Source organism: Dendrobates tinctorius, unplaced genomic scaffold, assembly GCF_039654945.1.
Source record: "Dendrobates tinctorius isolate UK_male_01 unplaced genomic scaffold, ASM3965494v1 ptg000034l, whole genome shotgun sequence".
Classification (NCBI taxonomy): Eukaryota; Metazoa; Chordata; class Amphibia; order Anura; family Dendrobatidae; genus Dendrobates; species Dendrobates tinctorius.
Genome location: NW_027361702.1, coordinates 21,896,817 through 21,921,826, shown reverse-complemented (window position 1 = coordinate 21,921,826; position 25,010 = coordinate 21,896,817). Strand labels below are relative to the sequence as shown.

At 45.9% G+C, this 25,010-nt stretch overlaps 1 protein-coding gene across 1 annotated transcript; it reads left to right on the top strand.

Annotated features, from left to right (window-relative positions):
* Positions 1-845: 845 nt before the first annotated feature.
* LOC141087579 (histone H3) lies at positions 846-1,256 on the top strand. Its single transcript, XM_073573179.1, has one exon. The coding sequence runs from the start codon at positions 846-848 to the stop codon at positions 1,254-1,256; it is 411 nt and encodes a 136-aa protein (XP_073429280.1).
* Positions 1,257-25,010: the final 23,754 nt, after the last annotated feature.

The following is a 25,010-nucleotide window of genomic DNA, read 5'->3' as shown; positions in this document are numbered from 1 at the left end:
TGTTTTAATCCTGTGATTTAAATAAAGCTGTGGCCATTTTGACAACCAAAATAATGTGTTGTGTATCTATTCTAGTGCCTAGGTTTACTGTAGTTATGGTTTTAAGATGGCGTAGGGGTCCGTCCCATAGCCATAAGTCAAGAAACCACTGGAGACATAAGCGGAGGAGGACATGACTTGGGAATGGGTGGACCTTTACTCCTGCAGCTTTTTTGGTATAGTGGTGTAGATCTTACGCAAGAGTGATGTTGCTTTCAGAGTAAGAAGCACGTTATGTATGTGCCTGGTGGGTTACTGTGAGGAGGGTGGGGCTTATATAGAACAGGAAATCTGTCTCTCTCCCTCTTTCTTACACAGGATGAACAGGAGGAAGCATTTCCTGCCCTCCCTGTTTATAATCATTGTCCTAAAACGTTTTAGTTATTGTTTGTATGATGAATGCTTTATTGCATTTTTGAAATTACCATTGCATATTTTGTTCCAGGTTCAATTTTATCATGGCTATAAAGAGTTAACAGCATTAACCTTCTAAGCGCAAGGGAAGGGCCATCCTTCAGCCATGGTTCCCTAGAGGTTTCCTCCACAGGGGTTTTTCCTCTCCTGAGCGCTGTAGGATGACTCTTTGTGAGTCGGAGGTTTGCCAAGTTAGTCCCCTTAATGCTTTTGCAGGGACTTCTAGTTTATATGTTTACTAAAGTGATTTATAAAAAAAAAAAGGTGTCAAATGTGAATTTATAACCCGTCACAGCTTTGCGGTTTAGGAGTCAGGTGGAAGTTGCAGGCAAGTTAAGGTGGACTCATTTTAACTAATAGAGGATCACATCTGTTCACCTCTAAATTGAGCTATGGCCAGGACCAAGCAGACCGCCCGCAAATCCACCGGAGGGAAGGCTCCTCGCAAGCAGCTGGCCACGAAGGCTGCCAGGAAGAGTGCGCCTGCCACTGGCGGAGTGAAGAAGCCGCATCGTTATCGCCCAGGAACCGTTGCTCTCCGTGAGATCCGCCGCTACCAGAAATCCACGGAGCTGCTGATCCGTAAGCTTCCCTTCCAGCGCTTGGTGAGGGAGATCGCCCAGGACTTCAAGACCGATCTGCGCTTCCAGAGCTCAGCGGTGATGGCCCTGCAGGAGGCCAGCGAGGCTTATCTGGTGGGACTGTTCGAGGACACTAACCTGTGCGCCATCCACGCCAAGAGGGTAACAATCATGCCCAAAGACATCCAGTTGGCCCGCAGGATCCGTGGGGAGAGAGCTTAGATCTTCCCGGGCTCCAACCACAACACGGTACGATACGATACGCATCCTGAAGGGACTTAAGGTCAAAAAGGCACCTGGCCCTGATGGTGTATCTCCAATGTGTCTGAAAGTATGTGCTACCCAGCTTGCCCCTATACTGACAAATATATACAATGTGTCACTGAAAGAGTGCGTTATACCTCAGTGTTGGAAAAATTCCACAATTATCCCTGTCCCCAAGAAAGTGGGATCCTCTGAGTTGAACGACTATAGACCAGTAGCACTCACATCTGTAGCTATGAAAGTCTTCGAAAGAATTATGATGTCCCACCTGATAAAATTCACGCAGAAGCTATGGGACCCGCTTCAGTTTGCCTATAAGGAGAATCGTTCGGCAAACGACACTGTCAATCTGGCACTGAAGTACATTTTGGATCATACAGATGAACGGCACTAATATGTCTGGATTCTTTTCATGGACTTTAGCTCAGCGTTCAATACCATTGATCCGAATTTACTTCATAAGAAAATGGTAGCTCTTGGAGTCCCTCTCAACTTATGCTTGTGGATTTATAACTTCCTGACAGCCAGGATACAGAGTGTAAAAGTTGGACCATTCACTTCGGACACCTTGGTCACAAACATCGGGGCACCTCAGGGGTGTGTTTTGTCCCCGTTACTGTTTTCTCTCTATACGAATGATTGCATCTCTTCAGCAGACTCATTAAAAATCTTGAAATTTGCCGATGATATGACACTGATTGGTCTCATCAGGGGAAATGCTGAAGACTTGTATCGGAGTGAGGTGGAAAGAATATGTGACTGGTGTAAAGCCAATAATCTTGTACTCAACACTAAAAAAACTGCTGAGATGGTTGTGGATTTTAGGAAAGATCAACATGAGATACTTCCAATCTACATCCATGACGAAGTGGTTCTTAGGGTCACAGAGACCAAATTCCTTGGTGTTATCATCTCTCATGATCTTAAATGGGGGAAAAACGTGGATGCTGTTATAAGAAAAGCACAACAGAGGATGTTCTTCCTGCGTCAGCTGAAAAGATATGGTTTGTCTAAGAATCTGCTGATCTTATTCTTTAATGCTGTCATCAGATCTGTGATTTGTTCCTCTCTGATAGTCTGGTATGGGGGAGCCACTGCGCATGACAAACTCCGCTTACAAAGGACTTTCAGAACAGCAGAGAGAATTATAGGCTCCCCCTGCCTAAAATCCAGGATCTTTATGATAAGAGTATTCGATCCCACGCATTGAAAATTTCATCCGATCCCTCTCACCCGGGACACTCCTCATTCCAACTACTCCCTTCAGGACGTCGCTTCAGAGTCCCCAAATGCAGCACCAACCGCCATATGAACAGCTTCTATCCACTCTCTGTTCAACAATTAAATCGTCATGTGTAGACTATATACTGTATCTAAATATATGTATATACCAATGGCGCTAAAGCGTACACCCACAGAACACAAAGCAGCAAGTAATAAGACAACACACCACTCAAGTTGTCTCCATAAAATAATAAAAACTGGCGAGGCAGGGAAAAGGGTCTTCAGAATGCAGGGTGGATTTCCAGGTCCTTTCCCAATAATACTCCCCGACACAGGTATATAAAAAGTTACTGGAGCTAAAGGGTGCTACCTCCTAGCATGCCGCCGTCCCGGCCGGTGACTGGCGCGCAGCTGGAGGTGTATATCGGCAGGCTGTAAGAGTACCAGCCGCCGCTTGCAAAAGCAGGCCTGCAAGGTCCAAAAAAGCTGAAGGACCTTGCGTGACGTCACAGTCACGTGATAGATCACGTGACAGGCAAGAAAGCCCTATGGGGCGCTGATGGGGCCAGAAAGCAATGGCAAATCCTACGCGTTGCGGAATTCACTGATTCCTTCCAGTTTTTAGCTAAAGTAAAGGTAATAGATTTCTTCATAAGATATCTTTATTTAACCAAGACATATTTAATTAGCGCAAGTTTCTATCAGGTTTATTTATTATTAAATACTGTATCTGTCTTGTTAGATGTTACTTGTTGTATCTGTTGTTATATATTATGTTGCCTCTTTGCCACAAAGAATTCCTTGTATATATGTAATATGTACTTGGCGATAATAAATTTGATTGATTGATTGATTGATAGAGGATGTAAAACCTCATGGTGGTGAACAGGCTCAGCTTTGGTGGCCAGCCTCAAGGACATTGTAATGGTAGCGTCAATCAGGGGCAGGCACAGTGGTTAAGCACAGAAGTGAGGATAATAGGGTCATTGGTGCCCTGAAAGTTTACTGGTTCTGCTTGAATGGCAAGCCAGTGCGTGCCGCCACTTTATGGCTGGAATAGATGCTGCTCCTACTTCATATTTTCTGCCCCTTTATGGCTGTCTGTCCTGGTACTGTATGTCAGACAGCTGGGGATATCACAGTACTTGTGAATCCCAATGTACTAGCACTTCACCTGACTCCTACTGTGATTGTTTTAATCCTGTGATTTAAATAAAGCTGTGGCCATTTTGACAACCAAAATAATATGTTGTGTATTTATTCTAGTGCCTAGGTTTACTTTAGTTATGGTGGTTTTAAGATGGCATAGGGGTCCGTCCCATATCCATAAGTCAAGGTTTTCTTGCAGTACCCCTTTAGTTTACACCATGTTTTCTTCCTTCTCTCATGACAAAGCGCCAGCTCAATGCAGATGAAAGGAATTTCCAGAGGAGACCAGAGCTCATAAATCCACAAAATCTATTCCGTAAAGCTTCTTCTGTTCCACTTGCATATTATTTGCAAACACTTAATGTCTTTTAACATAGTTCTATGAATGATGACTTCCTTACTGTCAACCTCCTATACAGGCTTGAATTATGGTAGGTAAATCTCTTAGTGTGGTTGACTCATGTCCGTTTACCTAAATCTTTTCTACTATGGTATATTAGGTAGCACCTTAAAACTTGCCTTTGATTTGTGCAAAGTTTTGACAGACAAACTGTTCCAGCTGCTTAGGTTTGAGGTGACTTTCACTTCCTGATAGTTGATATAACTCTGCTCATTGTGTAATTCACACATTGTATATTGTTTTGCAACACTTCCTTAATTTATTTATGTGTGTTACTGCAAGCTAACATGAAATGTCATAATATTTATAAGTATCATCACATTCTGAATACACAGCAAGTTCACCTTTGCAATAATAATATATATATACTGTATATATCAGTCTGAAAGTGGTTTTCAAATAACAATATTTGAGATTAGCCATCAACATTTTAGACAAGAGATGAGCAGATCTTTTGAAATTCGAAGTTGCTGAATTTCTCCCTAAAATGCATTTCTTGCCGGACAAATTTTCAATATTGGAAAACTTGTAATTACTTGGAAAATACATCTGGAGAGAAAAGAGCTACAGACAGAAATTACCATATTGACCATAAGAGTTTACACTCTATAGGAGAGAGAGGACCCCTCTGACCATAAGAGTTTATGTGGCGTCCCTGATGGTTCAGTCACCACAGAGGTACTGCACCTCAACCAGAGGTGTGGTATCCCACTTTCCAGGTAAGGTGGAGACACCTAACAGTACTCTTACACTTGCACCCAACACACACCCTAGAGCAGCAGGGCACTCTGGATGGACCCTACAGGAGGAGGATCTCAAACCTGCCTGGGTAGTAAAGGATGTTGGGAGGTTGGTGGAGTTTGTAGGTTCAGTGCGGGAGAGTAGAGTTTTAGTTAGGACAGTCTTCCCATAGGGGGAGAAGTGGAAGGACGCACCTAGAGCAGCTCCTGGTCAAGGGAGCTGCTGGAAAGGAAAGACACTGAAGGAGGCTCCCTGTAGAGGGAAGGGATCCTTGAGGCATAGCGCAGCGACCATACTGCCCGTGGGGCTCGTTCCACACCAGCTGATGTCGGGTGGAGGGATCAGGTCACAGTGGGGTACCGGCTCCCTAACCTAGTGGTGATATCATCAGACTCAACTAGCAAGTCAGAGGTAGAGGCACCTTTAGGAACCTTAGCCACAAGTCACAGTTAACTTCTCCAGAAAAGCAGCCATTAGGGAGCAAGGGAATACAGCAAGGACATTACCCGACAAGGTCCGCGGCTGCTGGCCTGGGACACTGACTGTGAGGTGTTGGGAAAGAAGAGAGAGAAAAGCCAGCACAGTGAGACGCCTAGAAAAGGCACACACTGAAGGGAGTTCTGGAAAGGTGTTCTCCATCTGCCTGAGAGTTGACTGAGCCCCTCACCTGGAGGACACAGCCCCAAGTAGGCATCTGTGCCACCAGAACTATGAATAAAGCTTTGGAACTGCACCCAGCTGTGTTCTCTGAATTCTTTATGCAACACTCACCCAGCACTGCTACATCAATCATCATGAAATACATCTTTTCTATCACAACTGCCCTCGGACAAAGCTCTGCTCGTGGAGAGCTATTCCAACTCTGCTGCATCACACCATCAGCCCCAGAGGAGCTGCACTGCAGCACTGGTCACCTCTGACCAGAAACCATGGGTGGCGTTGTGAACACTTTACAAACTTTATTTTTCCCCTTTAAATATTCCTTTTTATTGGCCGCCCAGGGCCACTGCCCTTTTAAGTAGCACCCCGGTACCAAGTATCCCCACTGCCCTGGCGGGAGATCCATTTTTGGCATCACGAACAAGATGAGGCGACCCTTTAACAAGGGTCCCGTGCGCCTAAAAGAGTGTGCAAGGGAGTGAATTTATTGGACTGTAAAGATGGCCGCCATTGTAGTCCCATGCGGTGTGCAGTGAGGTTTGCCATCATGAGCGGTACCCAACCAAGGGCGCGAAACACCATGAACCTCCTCTGCCTGTACTTCTATGCTACAGCAACATGGCCGACAGTCAGAGGGATTCGCCTCCTGGCCTGGTATGGCGGCAAAAGGAAAAAGGCACCGCCCCCGGATGAGGGCAGGGAAAGATCCAGTGGTGGGAAACAGAGCGGAAGAGAAGGCAGAGCACCAGGAGGACATCATGGCAAGTAGAGGATGGTGGCCTGTATGTTGCAGGGCAGAAGCAGAAGGCTCCCCCAGCCCAGAAGATCAAGGCTTCAGCCGTCCATCTGGCACTGACCTAGCGCTCCTGGAAGGTGAAGTGGAGAAGCTGACACACCAGTTCCTGCACACGCAAGTGGCTGCCATCACCAGGTGGAAGCAGACTGTTTTGGAAAATGCCGCCAGTTCCCATGAACCCACGCCATCGGTGCCCCCGGCACCAGAATCTGCAGCGAATGACAGAGGCACTGGAGGAGTAGTTAAGGGTGCTGCCCCTGGGATATGGGACAGCCTGCTAGGGTCCATAGGACCATCACCAACCCCCAAATCTGGCCAGGTGGTAGTTGATGTCGCCTGGGATCAGATGGTAGAACTCAGGGGTGAGCTGTTAAAACCCGGTAGGGTTTTTCAAGTTTTGCACAAGTTTTCCCGGTTGTACAGACTAAGTGATCATGAACAGTGAATGATCAAAAACTTCATTTGTAAATAGTTTAGCACCTCTTAAGGTGCTTCCTCTTGGTTTTACATGTAACCTTTAGAAACAAAGGTTTGTTTAAAAAATCACCACTTAGCAAAATCCTGTTTGGCGTGGCCGAATAGGTGGTCCAAGAAGGAGACCAGCTATGCCTTGCAGCCTGCCCAAGGCCTACTTTGGAGGTTTGGAGTGGGTCCTCCCCTCGTTGCACTTAGGACATAAGGACATAAGAAGACACCCCGGATGGGGATTGCAATTAAGAGCTTCCTCATTTTGATAACAGTTTGATTGAACTTAAAAAAAAATTTTACTGCACTTATTGCACTTAATGTATAGAATGCTTTATATTATGATTTAAAATGTCTAAGCTGATGATGAAGATTGCTGATCTTTCATAGAGAAGAATGTTTGAAAGTGTGGTAGAGAACCTTGAGCTAAGAACGGTTTCTACCAATAGTTTACTAGAAAGACTAGTAATAGAATTTTATAAGACTTGATAGCACTTAAATATAGAAATGTAGAGTATAAAATAGCACATTATGGTAGGAGTTATTTCTTGAAGTTTAATGTTATGCAATGTTGAAGAAAACGTGCCTCCCATAAAGGGAAGTTGCGTTAAACATTGATCAACTGCTGGCAGTTTTGCTAAACATTCTTTTTTTTGTATGGTCCTGTAACATCTGTTTGCTCTGTTTTAGCCTGCAGACATGCTGCGTTTAATGGGGGGTATGTGGTGCCCCTGAGGGTTCAGTCGCCACAGAGGTACTGCACCTCAACCAGAGGTGTGGTATCCCACTTTACAGGTAAGGTGGAGACACCTAACAGTACTCTTACACTTGCACCAAACACACACCCTAGATCAGCAGGGCACCCTCGATAGACACTACGGGAGGAGGATCTCAACCATGCCTGGGTAGTAAAGGGTGTTGCTGCCTGGGAGTTGACTTTTTTACCTGGAGAATTCAGCACCAAGTAGGCATGTGTGCGCACCAGAACTGTGAGTAAAGCTTTGGAACTGCACTCAGCTGTGTTCTCTGAATTCTTTCTGCAACACTCACTCAGCACTGCTATATCTATCATCATGAAATACAACATCTTCTCTATCACAACTGCCCTGGGTCAAAGCTCTGCCCATGGAGAGCTATTCCCACTCTGCTGCATTACACTGTCATGAACTCATTTTCTGCTCCACCAGTTGAGAGTTCCCCTTCCGTTCTCCCTCTGGTGGTGACAGGAGGTAGTGCTGTTGGTTTAAGTGGTAGTGATCCGCCACCTGATGAGGAAGATAACGATTGGATCTCTGGAGTATCAGACTGGATATAAGACAGCCGACGCCCTATCCTGGTGCTGGTGATTCAGTCTGCTTCTCAGGTCCTGGACTTCAGCTCTCTCTCAAGTTAAGTTTGTTTTTTGCTAATGTCCACACTTGCACTTGTTGGTCAATTCAGTTTTTTGTGTAATCAGCCTGCCCCTGCTGGGGCTATGCTGAAATTCCACTCCTATTAATCAGTATTTGCCAATCTGCTTTTTGTCCCTTATTAGAGTGGTCTCTTTTTTGCTCTGTCTCAGAATATTTCAGACTGCTGATATAGGTTTAGAAGTCTAGTGACTTCAGGGTTAATTTTGCTATCAGAAGTGTTGGACAATATTTTTGTATTTTTTTTTGGCAGATTGCAGACAGTGTCTTTCCTTTTCTGTCCTTTTTAGTTAGCCGGGCCCCATCGTTTGCTCAGCCTATTTTCCTGCCTTTGTTTGTATTTTCATCTTGTTTCACCCTCAATACTTGTGGGGGGGCTGTCTTTCCTTTGGGGTCTGCTCTGGGGCAGTTAGTTTTCCTCTTTTCCTGCTTTAGGCTTATGTAGTTCTCCGGTTGTGACGAGGCATCTAGGACCAACGTAGGAACGCTCCACGACTGCTGCTAGTTGTGCGGGTAAGATCAGGGATCTGCAATCTGCATAGTTACCAACTTCTCTGGTTTTCTGAGACTTAGCTTGTTGTCTTTTTTCCTCCTCAGTTTCCCATTCATAACATTACACCATCAGTCCCAGAGGATCTGCACTGCAGTGCTGATCACTAGAGTTGAGCGAATTTTGGTTTTTTAGGGTCGCGTTTCGTTTCGTGAAACCCGACTTTTCCAAAAGTCGGGTCGAGCAAGATCGTCCGATTAGAGGGAAAAGTCGGGGTCGTCCCGAAACACGAAACCCAATGTAAGTCAATGGGGAATAAAAGTCGGCAGTGAGAGAAGGACAGGAAACACACCTACAGTGCCCATTTGAATGCCAAAAGCATCAATTCTTCTTACTTAAGCTTGTCAACCTTAATTAACTTCATAATAGAAGTTACGCACTGAAAAATGGGGGTTATTTGGCGACAGTTGTGGGGGGGGAGGGCTGGCTCCAGGTTTTCATGTGCCCTGGGCGAAAGAGCGCCCCTTTAACACATACCACAACTCATCATGCTCCGATACGGCAGAGAAATAGCGGTATAGTACAATGAAAAATACTTCACTTTTTACATCTCATGACGAGGCCCATCTATTTCTCCATACAGAATCATTGGTCCCATATAATGTTTGAAACAGTATATGATGAGCTCCACATAATGCTACAGTATATGTTGGTCCCCATGGATGAAGCTCCACTGTCTTATGGGCCCAAATAATGCTCCAAACATAATGGGCCCCATTTCTAATGCTCTAGTGTATAATGGGCCCTGTAAATGCTGCTCCAGTGTCTGATGTCCACCTTTGGAATGTTCCAGTGTATGGTGGGCCCCATCTATCATTCTCCAGAGTATAGTGCTCCCCAAAAATTGCTGTCCCAACATTGAAAACAATCAAATAAGTCTCCTCGCTAGGGAATCCCTGTACTTGTCTGGACTCCTCGTCGTCCCCATCTTCCATCTCACTGCACAGTATTTCAACTTTGCAAGTGCTGTGATCCTGAGCAAGCAGGGGGGGGCCCACTCGTTGGCGACGGCACTGGCACAGGGCCCCTGATAGTACGGTGGTGTGTCTGATGGCGGGTGGGCCGAACCTGCACTTTCATCTGCAGCTTCCTCTTTGTCACCGTGTAAGATGGAACTGTATATGGGAAGGGTAACCTGAGTTTCATCAGGGTCAGATTCAGGCCGTGTAGCGTGCGAGGGGAATGTAGTGGTCTGGGTCAATGTACCAGCAGATTCATCGAGCAGTGGCTGGGCATCAGTGCACTTGTGTCGCCCCCAGGAGTACGGTCGCCTCAGTGGCATTACCTTCCTCCTAGGGAGTGTGATGCTTGGGAGCAACGAAGGATCTCTCTAGCAGGTTAACTGATTGGGCGGCGTTATTCCCACGAGTCATGACCCTCCAAACAGCGTTCATGAAGGCAAAGTGTTTGTTTTACGTGGGCAGTATGGTTGCAAAGCTGAACCTTAAAGGAATGTCCAGAAGGGCACCACCAGGAGTGGAGCCTAGGGTTAAATTCAACTCCACCTGGGAAACCTCAACCATGCCAGCTACAGAACAGATGCACGCATTGCAAGCTTAATTCCGTTAACGAACGAGACTCCGTCATGCAACGCGGTCCGAGTCCGGCTTACTAGAGGGACACGTGAGGCTCTGGCACATGAGATTGGCCAATAACTGGTGTGTCATGCCCTTACATGTCCGTGGCTGCATGTGCGCTACATTGAAAAGGCCAGCGTTTGTCGCTTACAGGTGCAGATAACCCGCTGAACAACGTTAGTGATGGGGATCACTGATTACAATTATTACCCGCAAACAATGATTTCCCAGTAAGTGCAGGTCAACCGCAGTTCCGGAATTAGGCCTAACCGTCATTCCTGAAAAAATGAAAAACTTATGTGTGCAAACCACAGGTGCTGTAGCTTGTTTAACAGCTCGCCAGCCGTTCTCACGCCCAGTATGGATTACACGTGATTGCACAAAGGTGAGAAAGGGTACCGTATCCCCAGATAACATGTATGGATGCGTACACATACAAAATATATGTCTATACATCAGGAGGCAGGCTCAAACGGTGTCAGGCCCAGTATGGATTGCACGTGATTGCACAAAGGTTAGAAAGGGTACCGTATCCCCGGATAACATGTATGGATAGCGTACACATTCAAAATATATGTCTATACATCAGGAGGCAGGCTCAGACGGTGTTAGGGCCAGTATGGATTGCACGTGATTGCACAAAGGTTAGAAAGGGTACCGTATCCCCGGATAACATGTATGGATAGCGTACACATTCAAAATATATGTCTATCCATCAGGAGGCAGGCTCAGATGGTGTTAGGCCCAGTATGGATTGCACGTGATTGCACAAAGGTTAGAAAGGGTACCGTATCCCCGGATAACATGTATGGATAGCGTACACATTCAAAATATATGTCTATACATCAGGAGGCAGGCTCAGACGGTGTTAGGCCCAGTATGGATTGCACGTGATTGCACAAAGGTTAGAAAGGGTACCGTATCCCCGGATAACATGTATGGATAGCGTACACATTCAAAATATATGTCTATACATCAGGAGTCAGGCTCAAACGGTGTCAGGCACAGTATGGATTTAACGGCCCAGACTACACAGCGGAGGAGCAGGGAGAGGTAAAGATTGCAAATGCTGGGGCCCTGCCCAAGCAAGGGGGCCCACTCGTGGGCGTCGGTACTGGCACTGGGCCCCTCATAGTACGGCGGTGTGTCTGACGGCGGGTGTGCACCACCACCGTCAGAGACACTTGATTGCACTATGAGGGACCCTGTGCCAGTGCCCGCGCCCAAGAGTCGGCCAACCCACCTGTCCAGGGCAACGGCACTCGCACGGTGTCGTGCGCTAGGTGGTGACCCCGGCCATGGGGGGGGAGGCAGCACAGGGAGTTTTAGAAAGTGGCATATGTTGATGTTGGACATTCAGCTGATGCAAAAGTTGAAATAGGTCAAGTCCCAGGAAGAGGTGGACCAAAGCAAGCCATTTTTCTGTCACCCTATGTGTCATCAGGGGAAGGTGGGACAAAATCCTTGGAAACCCATGCGTGGTTCATTTTAATGAAGGTTAGATCATCCACATTTTGGGTTGACAGACGGGTCCTTTTTTCTGTCAGGATTGATCCAGCTGCACTGAAGACTCTTTCCGATAGCACACTTGCAGCTGGGCAAGCGAGCTCCTGTAAGGCATATTGTGCCAATTCAGGCCAGGTGTCCAGTTTAGCGGCCCAATAGTCAAAGGGGAATGACCTGTGTGGGAGAACATCGATATGGGAGGAAAAGTAGTTTGTAACCATAGTTGACAACTGCTGTCTCCTGTCACTTTCCATCGATGCAGTATTACCAGTTGTGTGAGCGGTACTTGAAAAATCAGTCCACAACATTGTCATGAAACCCCTGTCTCCAATGCCACTTCTGTTGTGTGCACCACGTACACCTCTGGCAAGCTGCGCCCGGCCCGTACGGCTCGTGTGAGAACCATCACCGCTGCTGTGTGCTGGGAATGCCTCAAGCAACCGATTTACCAGAGTTGCTTGTTTATTAGCCAATATTAGGTCAAGGTTCTTCTGTGGCATGATGTTTTGTAATTTGCCTTTATAGCGTGGATCCAGGATGCTGGCCAACCAGTAGTCGTCATCGTTCATCATTTTGGCAATGCGGGGGTCCCTTTTTAGGATCAGCAAGGCATAATCTGACATGTGGGCCAATGTTCCCGGTGTCAATGATGCACTGCGAGTGCTGGTTGGAGGAGCACTTTCTGGCAAATCCACATCCCTCCAGTCACGCACAAACCCTGTACCAGACCTTGCCACGCCAACATTTTCACTTGCCCCACGAGATGCATCCTCCTCCCCTAAGTAATCATCCCCATCATCCTCCTCCTCCTCCTCTTCTTCCTCCACCTCGTCCAGGAGAGGTTCTCTGAGCAGACAATGGCTGAATGTCATCAAGGATTTCCTCCTCCTCTTCCTCATCAACATTGGCTGCAGAAGCCTGCTCCTTAAGGTGCGTCAAAGTTTGCATGAACAGACGCATAAGTGGGATGCTCATGCTTAGGATGGCGTCGTCTGCGCTTACCAGCCATGTGCATTCCTCAAAACACTGAAGGACTTTACAGAGGTCTTTCAGCTTCGACCACTGCACACCTGTCAACTCCATGTCTGCTCTCAAAGTGCCTGGCCGTATATCCTCCCACAAATGCATAATGGCCTGCCTCTGCTCACACAGCCGCTCCACCATGTGCAGGGTGGAGTTCCACCTTGTTGCAATGTCGATAATGAGGCGGTGGTTGGGAAGGTGGAGCAATCGCTGCAGCTTCTGCATACGAACGGAGTGTACAGGCGACCGGCGGATGTGCGCGCACAGTCTTCGCACCTTCTGGAGCAGGGCTGTTAACTCCGGATAATTTTTGAGGAAGCACTGCACCACCAGGTTCAAGGTGTGAGCCAAGCAAGGTATGTGGCTGAGTTTTGAAAGGGCTATGGCTGCCACAAAATTACGGCCGTTATCACTAACTACCTTGCCTGCCTCAAGATGTACACTGCCCAGCCATGACTCAGTTTGTCGCTTCAAGTACTCGGCCAGCACCTCGGCAGTGTGTCTGTCGCCCAAACACATCATCTGCAACACAGCCTGCTGACGCTTTCCACTAGATGCTCGATAGGGGGAAACCTCGTGTGTAACAGTGGCAGCTGCAGATGGAGTGCTCGTACGACTGTGCTCTGTGGACGAGCTTTCGCTTCTGGAGGAGTAGGAGGAGGAGGAGGGTCGAACGCCTACAGCCAACTGTTTCCTATACCGTGGGCTAGGCAGCACTGTCCCACCACCGCTGTCCCCTGTGGACCCTGCATCCACCACATTAACCCAGTGCGCAGTGATGGACACGTAACGGCCCTGGCCATGCCGACTGGACCATGCATCAGTTGTGAGGTGCACCTTTCCGCTCACTGACTGCTTGAGTGCATGGACAATGCGGTATTTCACATGATGGTGGAGGGCTGGGATGGCTTTGCGAGAGAAGTGGCGACTGGGTAGGTCATAGCGTGGTACTGCATAGGCCATGAGATCGCGGAAAGCTGCGCTTTCCACCAACCGAAAGGGCATCATCTCAAACGAGATTAGTTTGGCAATGTGGGCGTTCAAACCCAGTGTACGCGGATGAGAGACTGAGTACTTTCTTGACCTACTCATAGTGTCTGGGAGGGTGAGCTGGACTTGAGAGCTGCATATGGTGGAAGTAGCGGTGGACAGGGTGGACTGAGAGAGGGTTGATGATGGTGATGGAGTTGGTGTTCTTTCTGTTGGCCTAGAATCAGTCTTTCGTTGATATAACAGTGGGATTCCCTGACTGCTGTGGCCTTGCAACGACACCTCAACATTTGCTGCTGTGCTAACCGGTGGGCTTACAGTGTGGGAAACAATGTAGCATTGCTGACTACCTTCGTTGTGATCAGTTGCACATGTGGCACTTGAGGTTTGGTGTTGTGTCCACGCTTGCAAGTGCATGGTGTTTAAATGTCTAAGCATGCAACTGGTATTCAAATTTTTCAGATTTTTCCCTCAGCTAAAGGTCTTTGCACACTTCTTACAGATAACCTTGGCCTGATCATGAGGATTTTGTTCAAAAAAGTGCCACACTGCACTCTTCCTACTTTGGCAGACATTTTGCGGCCTAGCACGCTGTGATCTTTTGACCCTCTGGACAAGCTGTCCAGCAACTCTTTTGATTTTTGGAACCTGTCTTTGGAGTGCTCCGGGCCTGCCAGATAACAGCTGTTGCGATGTCGATGTCTGCTGTGGATGCTCCTCATCTGAGCTATTGTAAGCAGCACCCTCTTCCCCCAATGGATGCCAATCTGGGTCAACAACTGGGTCATCCATCACCTCCTCTGCAATGTCATGTGCACCTTCCTCTGTGTCACCATGTATGGTGGTATAGTGTGCGGGAAGGGGCACCTGAGTCTCATCAGGGTCAGAATCTGGCTCTGTACACTGCGAGGACAATGTAGTGCTCTGAGTGAATGTACCAGCAGAATCATCCATCAGCGGCTGTGCATCAGTGCACTCCATGTCAGATTCATCTTGGCCTGGGTAATTCACCATTTGACTTGATAATCCAGGCATGGTATGTGAAAACAGCTCCATGGAGTAATCAGTAGTATGGCCTGCGTCATCCTTCAATCTTGGTTGGGGTGAAGGACACAAGGAAAGGTGTGGTTCATGAACATGAGCCTCCAATGACGACTCAGTGCTTTTACTTTTTACAACTGAAGAAGAGGAGGCGATAGAGCTGGAGGCTGAGTCAGCAATGTAAGACAAAACTTTTTCCTGATGCTCTGGCTTTAAAAGCGGTTTGCCAACTCCTAGAAAACTAAGCCTTCGAAGCCTTATGGAGCCAGATGAAGACGCAGGCTCAACACCTCCTGCATTCGGTCCTATTTTGCTCTTGCCACTACCATCAGATCCACCACCAACACCATCATTACCAGCTGCCAACCCCCGCCCAATTCCACGGCCTCTTCCAACAGCCTTCCTCATTTTTGGTAGAAATGTAGACAAAATCCAACAAACTATATAGTAATGTAAAACAAGGTACAAGGTGTCTATAGGACAGGGGAGATTTTGAATTTCTGCTCACACTAGTGGACACTGGACACTTTTGGATTGTGTGAGGCCCACTGACTATCTGAGCGCTATGTCACAGGCTCGATGGCACAGCTGTGACCAAAGTGACTAGAGTATAAGTGAGATTTTGAATTTCTGCAGACACTGGACACTTTTGGATTGTGTGAGGCTCACTGAATATCTGAGCGCTATGTCACAGGCTCGATGGCACAGCTGTGACCAAAGTGACTAGAGGATAAGTGAGATTTTGAATTTCTGCAGACACTGGACACTTTTGGATTGTGTGAGGCCCACTGAATATCTGAGCGCTATGTCACAGGCTCGATGGCACAGCTGTGACCAAAGTGACTAGAGGATAAGTGAGATTTTGAATTTCTGCAGACACTGGACACTTTTGGATTGTGTGAGGCCCACTGAATATCTGAGAGCTATGTCACAGGCTCGATGGCACAGCTGTGACCAATGTGACTAGAGGATAAGTGAGATTTTGAATTTCTGCAGACACTGGACACTTTTGGATTGTGTGAGGCCCACTGAATATCTGAGCGCTATGTCACAGGCTCGATGGCACAGCTGTGACCAAAGTGACTAGAGGATAAGGGAGATTTTGAATTTCTGCAGACACTTGTGGACACTGGACACTTTTGGATTGTGTGAGGCCCACTGAATATCTGAGCGCTATGTCACAGGCTCGATGGCACAGCTGTGACCAAAGTGACTAGAGGATAAGTGAGATTTTGAATTTCTGCAGACACTGGACACTTTTGGATTGTGTGAGGCCCACTGAATATCTGAGCGCTATGTCACAGGCTCGATGGCACAGCTGTGACCAAAGTGACTAGAGGATAAGTGAGATTTTGAATTTCTGCAGACACTGGACACTTTTGGATTGTGTGAGGCCCACTGAATTTCTGAGCGCTATGTCACAGGCTCGATGGCACAGCTGTGACCAAAGTGACTAGAGGATAAGGGAGATTTTGAATTTCTGCAGACACTTGTGGACACTGGACACTTTTGGATTGTGTGAGGCCCACTGAATATCTGAGAGCTATGTCACAGGCTCGATGGCACAGCTGTGACCAAAGTGACTAGAGGACTAGAGGATAAGTGAGATTTTGAATTTCTGCAGACACTGGACACTTTTGGATTGTGTGAGGCCCACTGAATATCTGAGCGCTATGTCACAGGCTCGATGGCACAGCTGTGACCAAAGTGACTAGAGGATAAGTGAGATTTTGAATTTCTGCAGACACTGGACACTTTTGGATTGTGTGAGGCCCACTGAATATCTGAACACTATGTCACAGGCTCGATGGCACAGCTGTGACCAAAGTGACTAGAGGATAAGGGAGATTTTGAATTTCTGCAGACACTTGTGGACACTGGACACTTTTGGATTGTGTGAGGCTCACTGAATATCTGAGCGCTATGTCACAGGCTCGATGGCACAGCTGTGACCAAAGTGACTAGAGGATAAGTGAGATTTTGAATTTCTGCAGACACTGGACACTTTTGGATTGTGTGAGGCCCACTGAATATCTGAGCGCTATGTCACAGGCTCGATGGCACAGCTGTGACCAAAGTGACTAGAGGATAAGGGAGATTTTGAATTTCTGCATACACTTGTGGACACTGGACACTTTTGGATTGTGTGAGGCCCACTGAATATCTGAGCGCTATGTCACAGGCTCGATGGCACAGCTGTGACCAAAGTGACTAGAGGATAAGTGAGATTTTGAATTTCTGCAGACACTGGACACTTTTGGATTGTGTGAGGCCCACTGAATATCTGAGCGCTATGTCACAGGCTCGATGGCACAGCTGTGACCAAAGTGACTAGAGGATAAGTGAGATTTTGAATTTCTGCAGACACTGGACACTTTTGGATTGTGTGAGGCCCACTGAATATCTGAGAGCTATGTCACAGGCTCGATGGCACAGCTGTGACCAATGTGACTAGAGGATAAGTGAGATTTTGAATTTCTGCAGACACTGGACACTTTTGGATTGTGTGAGGCCCACTGAATATCTGAGCGCTATGTCACAGGCTCGATGGCACAGCTGTGACCAAAGTGACTAGAGGATAAGGGAGATTTTGAATTTCTGCAGACACTTGTGGACACTGGACACTTTTGGATTGTGTGAGGCCCACTGAATATCTGAGCGCTATGTCACAGGCTCGATGGCACAGCTGTGACCAAAGTGACTAGAGGATAAGTGAGATTTTGAATTTCTGCAGACACTGGACACTTTTGGATTGTGTGAGGCCCACTGAATATCTGAGCGCTATGTCACAGGCTCGATGGCACAGCTGTGACCAAAGTGACTAGAGGATAAGTGAGATTTTGAATTTCTGCAGACACTGGACACTTTTGGATTGTGTGAGGCCCACTGAATTTCTGAGCGCTATGTCACAGGCTCGATGGCACAGCTGTGACCAAAGTGACTAGAGGATAAGGGAGATTTTGAATTTCTGCAGACACTTGTGGACACTGGACACTTTTGGATTGTGTGAGGCCCACTGAATATCTGAGAGCTATGTCACAGGCTCGATGGCACAGCTGTGACCAAAGTGACTAGAGGACTAGAGGATAAGTGAGATTTTGAATTTCTGCAGACACTGGACACTTTTGGATTGTGTGAGGCCCACTGAATATCTGAGCGCTATGTCACAGGCTCGATGGCACAGCTGTGACCAAATTGACTAGAGGATAAGTGAGATTTTGAATTTCTGCAGACACTGGACACTTTTGGATTGTGTGAGGCCCACTGAATATCTGAGCACTATGTCACAGGCTCGATGGCACAGCTGTGACCAAAGTGACTAGAGGATAAGGGAGATTTTGAATTTCTGCAGACACTTGTGGACACTGGACACTTTTGGATTGTGTGAGGCTCACTGAATATCTGAGCGCTATGTCACAGGCTCGATGGCACAGCTGTGACCAAAGTGACTAGAGGATAAGTGAGATTTTGAATTTCTGCAGACACTGGACACTTTTGGATTGTGTGAGGCCCACTGAATAACTGAGCGCTATGTCACAGGCTCGATGGCACAGCTGTGACCAAAGTGACTAGAGGATAAGGGAGATTTTGAATTTCTGCAGACACTTGTGGACACTGGACACTTTTGGATTGTGTGATGCCCACTGAATATCTGAGCGCTATGTCACAGGCTCGATGGCACAGCTGTGACCAAAGTGACTAGAGGATAAGTGAGATTTTGAATTTCTGCAGACACTGGACACTTTTGGATTGTGTGAGGCCCACTGAATAACTGAGCGCTATGTCACAGGCTCGATGGCACAGCTGTGACCAAAGTGACTAGAGGATAAGGGAGATTTTGAATTTCTGCAGACACTTGTGGACACTGGACACTTTTGGATTGTGTGAGGCCCACTGAATATCACAGCGCTATGTCACAGGCAGAAATTGGCTAGTGTATCACAAACTACAAGGTGTATGTAGAATTGGGCAGAGTAGGAATCTCCCTAGAGTGCAGGTCTGTAAGAACGGAACATGTCCTCGACTTATTCTCACAGGGTGACACAGATAGCTTCACTGTGGCTGTGATAACAGCCATTACACGGTACTGTGTGAGGAGCGTACACCGCTGTATGGTGTGAAAAAATGCACGCTCAGTACCTTAGCAGGACAAAAAAAAAAAATTGGGATTGCTTTTAAAAAAGCAGTTTGCAGCTCAGTACCTCAGCAGGACAAAAAAAAAAAATTGGGATTGCTTTTAAAAAAGCAGTTTGCAGAGCAGTGGGTAAACAGCAATGCAGCTGTCAGGAAGCCTTAGAAGGCAGCCCAACAACCAACACCACTGATACACCACAATATAGCCTCCCCTTGCACTGCACACACAGTGACTGGTGTGTTGTACAGGCACAATCGCTAGCAGCAGAAGCAGTTTTTTTTTCTTCTTCCCTGCCTAACGCTCTCCCTACAGAATCAGCAGCAACCTCTCCCTATGCTAAGATCGGCAGAAGTAAGATGGCGGTCGGCGTGCACGCCCTTTTATACCCCCTGTGACGCCCACCAAAGCAAGCCAATCACTTGCATGCCCTTCTGAAAGATGGGGGTGACCCGTGCCTATGTCATCACGTTGCCCACAGTGTCCGTGGATCCTGATTGGCTGAAAAAGAGCGCAAAACAAACTTTTGAAACGCGACTTTGGCGCGTAAGTCGCCGACCTCGTGGCCGACCTCATCCTAGGGTCGGGTTTCGTTTCATGAAACCCGACTTTGCCAAAAGTCGGCGACTTTTGAAATTTTTCGACCCATTTCGCTCATCTCTACTGATCACATCTGACCAGAAGCCATGGGTAGCATCACGAACACTTTAGAAACTGTTTATTTTTCCCCTTTAAATATCCCCTTTTATTGGACTCCCAGGGCCACAGACCGGGTCACTGCTGCCTAGACACTGCCCCTTTAACCCCTTATCTCCAAGGATTGTTTTCACGTTCATGACCGGGCCAATTTTTACAATTCTGACCACTGTCCCTTTATGAGGTAATAACTCTGAAACGCTTCCATAGATCCTGGTGATTCTGACATTGTTTTCTCGTGACATATTGTACTTCATGTTAGTCATAAAATTTCATTCAAATAATTTGCGTTTATTTGTGAAAAAAATGGAAATTTGGCAAAAATTTTGAATATTTCACAATTTTCCAACTTTGAATTTTTATGCCCTTAAATCACAGAGATATGGCACACAAAAAACTTAATAAGTCAAATTTCACAAGTTTAATTTACATCAGCACAATTTTGGAAACAACATTTTTTTTGGTTAGGAAGTTATTAGTGTTAAAAGTTGACCAGCGATTTCTCATTTTTGCAACACCATTTTATTTTTACGGACCACATCACATTTGAAGTCACTTTGAGGGGTCTATATAATAGAACAAACCCAAAAGTGACACCATTCTAAAAACTGCACCCCTCAAGGTGCTCAAAACCACATTCAAGAAGTTTATTAACCCTTCAAGTGCTTCACAGGAATTTTTTGAATGTTTAAAAAAAATTAACATTTAACTTTTTTTCACAAAAGAATTACTTCAGGTCCAATTTTTTTTATTTTACCAAGGGTAACAGGAGAAATTGGACTGCAAAAGTTATTGCGAAATTTCTCCTGAGTACGCTGATACCTGATATATGGGGGGCAACCACTGTTTCGGCGCATGGCAGAGCTCAGAAGGGAAGGAGCGCCGTTTGACTTTTTCAATGCAAAATTGGCTGGAATTCTGATCGGACGCCATGTCACGTTTGGAGAGCCCCTAATGTACCTAAACAGTGGAAACCCCCCACAAGTGACCCCATTGTGGAAACTAGACCCCCAATGAACTTATCTAGTTATTTGGTGAGAACTTTGAACCCACAAGGGCTTCACAGAAGTTTATAACGTACAGCCGTACAATTAAAAATATTTTTTCCATAAAAGTGATCTTTTCACGCCCAATTTTTATTTTCCCAAGGGTAACAGGACCCTAAAAGTTATTTTGCAATTTGACCTGAGTACGCTAATACCCCATATGTTGGTGTAAATGACTATTTGGGCACATGGCAGAGCTCTGAAGGGAAGAGGCGCCATTTGCCTTTTTTGGCTGGAATTGAGATTGGACATCATGTCGCGTTTGGAAAGCCCCTGATGTGCCAAAACAGTTGAAACCCCCACAAATGACACCATTTTGGAAACTAGACCCCCCAAGGAACTTATTTAGATGTGTGGTGAGAACTTTTAACCTCCCAGGGCTTCACAGAAGTCTATAATGTACAGTCATAAAGTTATAAATTCACATTTTTTCCACAAAAATGATCTTTTCACCCCCAATTTTTTATTTTCCCAAGGATAACAGGACCCTAAAAGTTATTGTGCAATTTGTCCTGAGTACACTGACACTACATATGTGGGAATAAACCACTATTTGGGCGCATGGCAGAGCTTGGAAGGGAAGCAGCGCCATTTGACTTTTTTGGCTGGAATTGGGATTGGACGCCATGCTGCATTTTGAAAGCCCTTGATATGCCTAAACAGTGAAAACTCCCCCCCAAAAAACACCATTTTGGAAACTAGAACCCCCACGGAACTTATCTAGATGTGTGGTGAGCACTTTGAACCCCCAAGGGCTTAACAGAAGTTTATAACGCCCTGGTGTGAAAACAAAAACATCATATTTTCCCAAGGGTAACAGGAGAAATTGGATCCCAAAAGTTGTCCAATTTGTCCTGAGTACCCTGATACCCCATATGTGGGAGAAAGCTACTGTATGGGCACACGTCGGGGCTTGGAAGGGAAGTAGTGACGTTTTGGAATGCAGACTTTGATGGAATGGAATGGTCTGCGGGTGTCATGTTGCCTTTGGAGAGCCCCTGATGTACCTAAACAGTGGAAACCCCCCACAAGTGACCCCATTTTGGAAACTAGACCCCAGAAGGAACTTATCTAGAGGTGTGGTGAGCTCTTTGAACCCCCCAGTGCTTTACAGAACTTTATAACGCCCGGGTGTCAAAATAAAACAATCATATTTTTTCCACAAACATCATCTTTTAGTCCCCAATTTTTTTACTTTCCCAAGGGTAACAGGAGAAATTCGACCCCAAAAGATGTTGTCCAATTTGTCCTGAGTACGCTAATACCCCATATGTGGGAGAAAACTACTGTATGGGCACACGTCGGGGCTCGGAAGGGAAGTAGTGACGTTTTGGAATGCAGACTTTGATGTAATGGTCTGCGGGTGTCATGTTGCGTTTGGAGAGCCTCTGATGTGCCTAAACTGTCGAAACTCCCCACAAGTGACCCCTTTTTGGAAAATAGACCCCCCACAGAACTTATCTAGATGTGTGGTGAGCACTTTGAACCCCCAAGAGCATCACAGAAGTTTATAACGCCTGGGCGTGAAAATAAAAAAATCATATTTTTTTCCACAAAAATGATATTTTTTCCCCCAATTTTTTATTTTTCTAAGGGTAACAGGAGAAATTGGACCCCAAAAGTTGTTTTGCAATTTGTCCTGAGTAGGCTGATACCCCATATGTGGGGGTAAAACACTGTTTGGGCGCATGGCAGAGCTTGGAAGGGAAGGAGCACCACATTTTGAGTGCTATAATTTTTCCATATTTTGACCCACCGAATCATGTGAGGTCTTATTTTCTGCGGGACGAGTTGTTGTTTTTATTGGTACCATTTTTGGGAACGTGACTTTTTTATCGCTTTTTATTCCGATTTTTGGGACGCAGAATGAACAAAAACCAGCATTTCAAGAATTTCTTTTGGGGGGTGCGTTTACACTGCTCCGCGTGCGGTAAAACGGATAAAGCAGTTTTATTCTTCGGGTCAGTATGATTACAGCGATACCTCATTCATGTTTTTTTTATGTTTTGGCGCTTTTATGCACTGAAAACAATTTTATGCATCGCTTTATTCTGCGAGCTATAACTTTTTTATTTTTTCGCAGATGCCACTGTCTAGCAGCTTGTTTTTTGTGGGACAAGATGACGTTTTCAGTGGTACCATAGCTATTTATATCTGTCTTTATGATTGCGCGTTATTGCACTTTTTCTTTGGCGGTATGATAATAAAGCATTATTTTTTGCTTTGTTTTTTATTTTTATTTTTTAAGGGGTTCGCTAAAGGGGTTAACTAATGGAACAGTTTTATAGGGTGGGTTGTTACAGACCCGACGATACTAAATATGTGTACTTTTATTGTTTTGTTTTTTTTTATTTCCAAAAAATGAATTTATTAGGGAATATTTTATTTATTTATTTAGCGATTTTTTTATAAATTATTTTTACACTTTTTTTTAACTTTATTATACTGTCCCAGGGGGACATCACTGTCATGTGACATATCGCTGATCTGTCACATCACAGATCGCTGTGACAGATCAGCAATCTGCACTGCTGGAGGCTTCCTCATGCCGGCGCTTTGCAGGCACTGAGGAAACCGGCTCCCTGCAGGCCCCCGAAGGTCCCTGCCGCCATATTGGATCCGGGGACCTGCAGAGAAGGAGGCCCCCGCAGCAGTGCTGCACATTGCGCTGCTGCGGGGGTCTCAGGGAAGCACAGAGGGAGCCCCCTCCCTGCTGATGCTTCCCTAAACCCCCGGTACACTGTGAGCGCTATAAAAAGCGGAGATATATACAATCAGGTGTTGATGTTACATGTATTATATATTTACATTATATTTACAGCATAATACATATGTCTAGTATATCCATGTCTGACATCTGGTGATGCTCATAGGAGGAATGCCAAGACTATGGTAAATGTGAAAGTATTAACATATAAGTACTGAGAGAGAGATCAGAGGGCACAGATAATTGCATCATTATACAAAGTCAATAGACATGTGTGGAAAAAATATTGAAGCATAAAATAACAAGAGGACATGCATACCCTTGAACAATGTAGTGGTTCATGAAGGATGTGGTCCTTATGATCAAAAATAGGGACAGCGAGTATGCCTGGATAGAGGGATTTGTATGTTTAAATTAGAATGAATGGTTACTTATAATGCCTGGTGATAAAAAATTTTTGCTAAATATAAGTGACTAATAGCATGGTTGTATTTAAAACCCTGTGGTGTCATAGAACCGTCTAGAGAAATCTAGTATCATCCCCATTGGTGAAAATGGTATAGTGATAAGGTTATAAATATTTACCCGTAGTAGTTCTGAACTAAGGTCTGTCCTGAATAAGGGCTGTCCTGATGATAGAGTATCTACAAGAAGCTATTAAGGATACCGAGGCTAAAGTGACGGCGATTGAGACACAACTCACTTCCACTCTTATTTCTACCGAATTAACTTCACTTAAGACCAAGATCGAAACAACTCTAGCTATCCATCGCAAAACCATTGAAGAACGTAAAAGAAGTAAATTCCAACGAGATACTGAGGACTACTTAACAAACAGAATATACAGATGGGACGAACCAGCACCAAGACGTCCACCACGACCAAGACCAAACAGACCTCCAAGGGGGAACCCCCCTTCTGGAGGTTCGACTCCTTCGGGCGGTTCTACTCCAGGATCCGGCAGCGACACTGGCGGCTATCCTATTTCCAGACCAGCTGGTTTTTTAGACCCACCATCACCACGTCCAGCCGGAGGACCAGGAGGGGGAAGAGATCCAGACCGAATGCTTCTGCGCTCACAGGTAGGAGTCCAAACATAGTCGTCAATATCTCTGACTACTCTCTTTCACCACTAGAACTAGAAGTCTTAAAGGGTTATCTTTCTGCCCCACTCCTAAATGGGATTCCTTCCAACTTGAGAAGGATCTCCAAACGTTCTATCGTAACATTAGACTCAAAGTACACTTCGAAGGGAACCCTTCAACTGGGGACCACAGACTTAACCTTACAGCTAACCAGAGGATTACTAATCAATTGACTATAGACAACTTGGGCTTGAGGAATCCTAGCACCTTCATCCCACCTAAAACTCATCATGCAGCTGAAGCATTCATCAATCTGGTTGATAGAGATATCAAGGAGATAATCCTTGACCATCATATTGGTTTACTCCCTGTCCGCCATAATTTATCACCACTTCATAAACAGGCAATTACCTCACTTCAGAATAACAAAAATATCATTATTAAACCAGCGGATAAGGGTGGAGCAATCGTGGTTATGAATAAAACTCAGTACATCCAGGAGATTAGGAGACAGC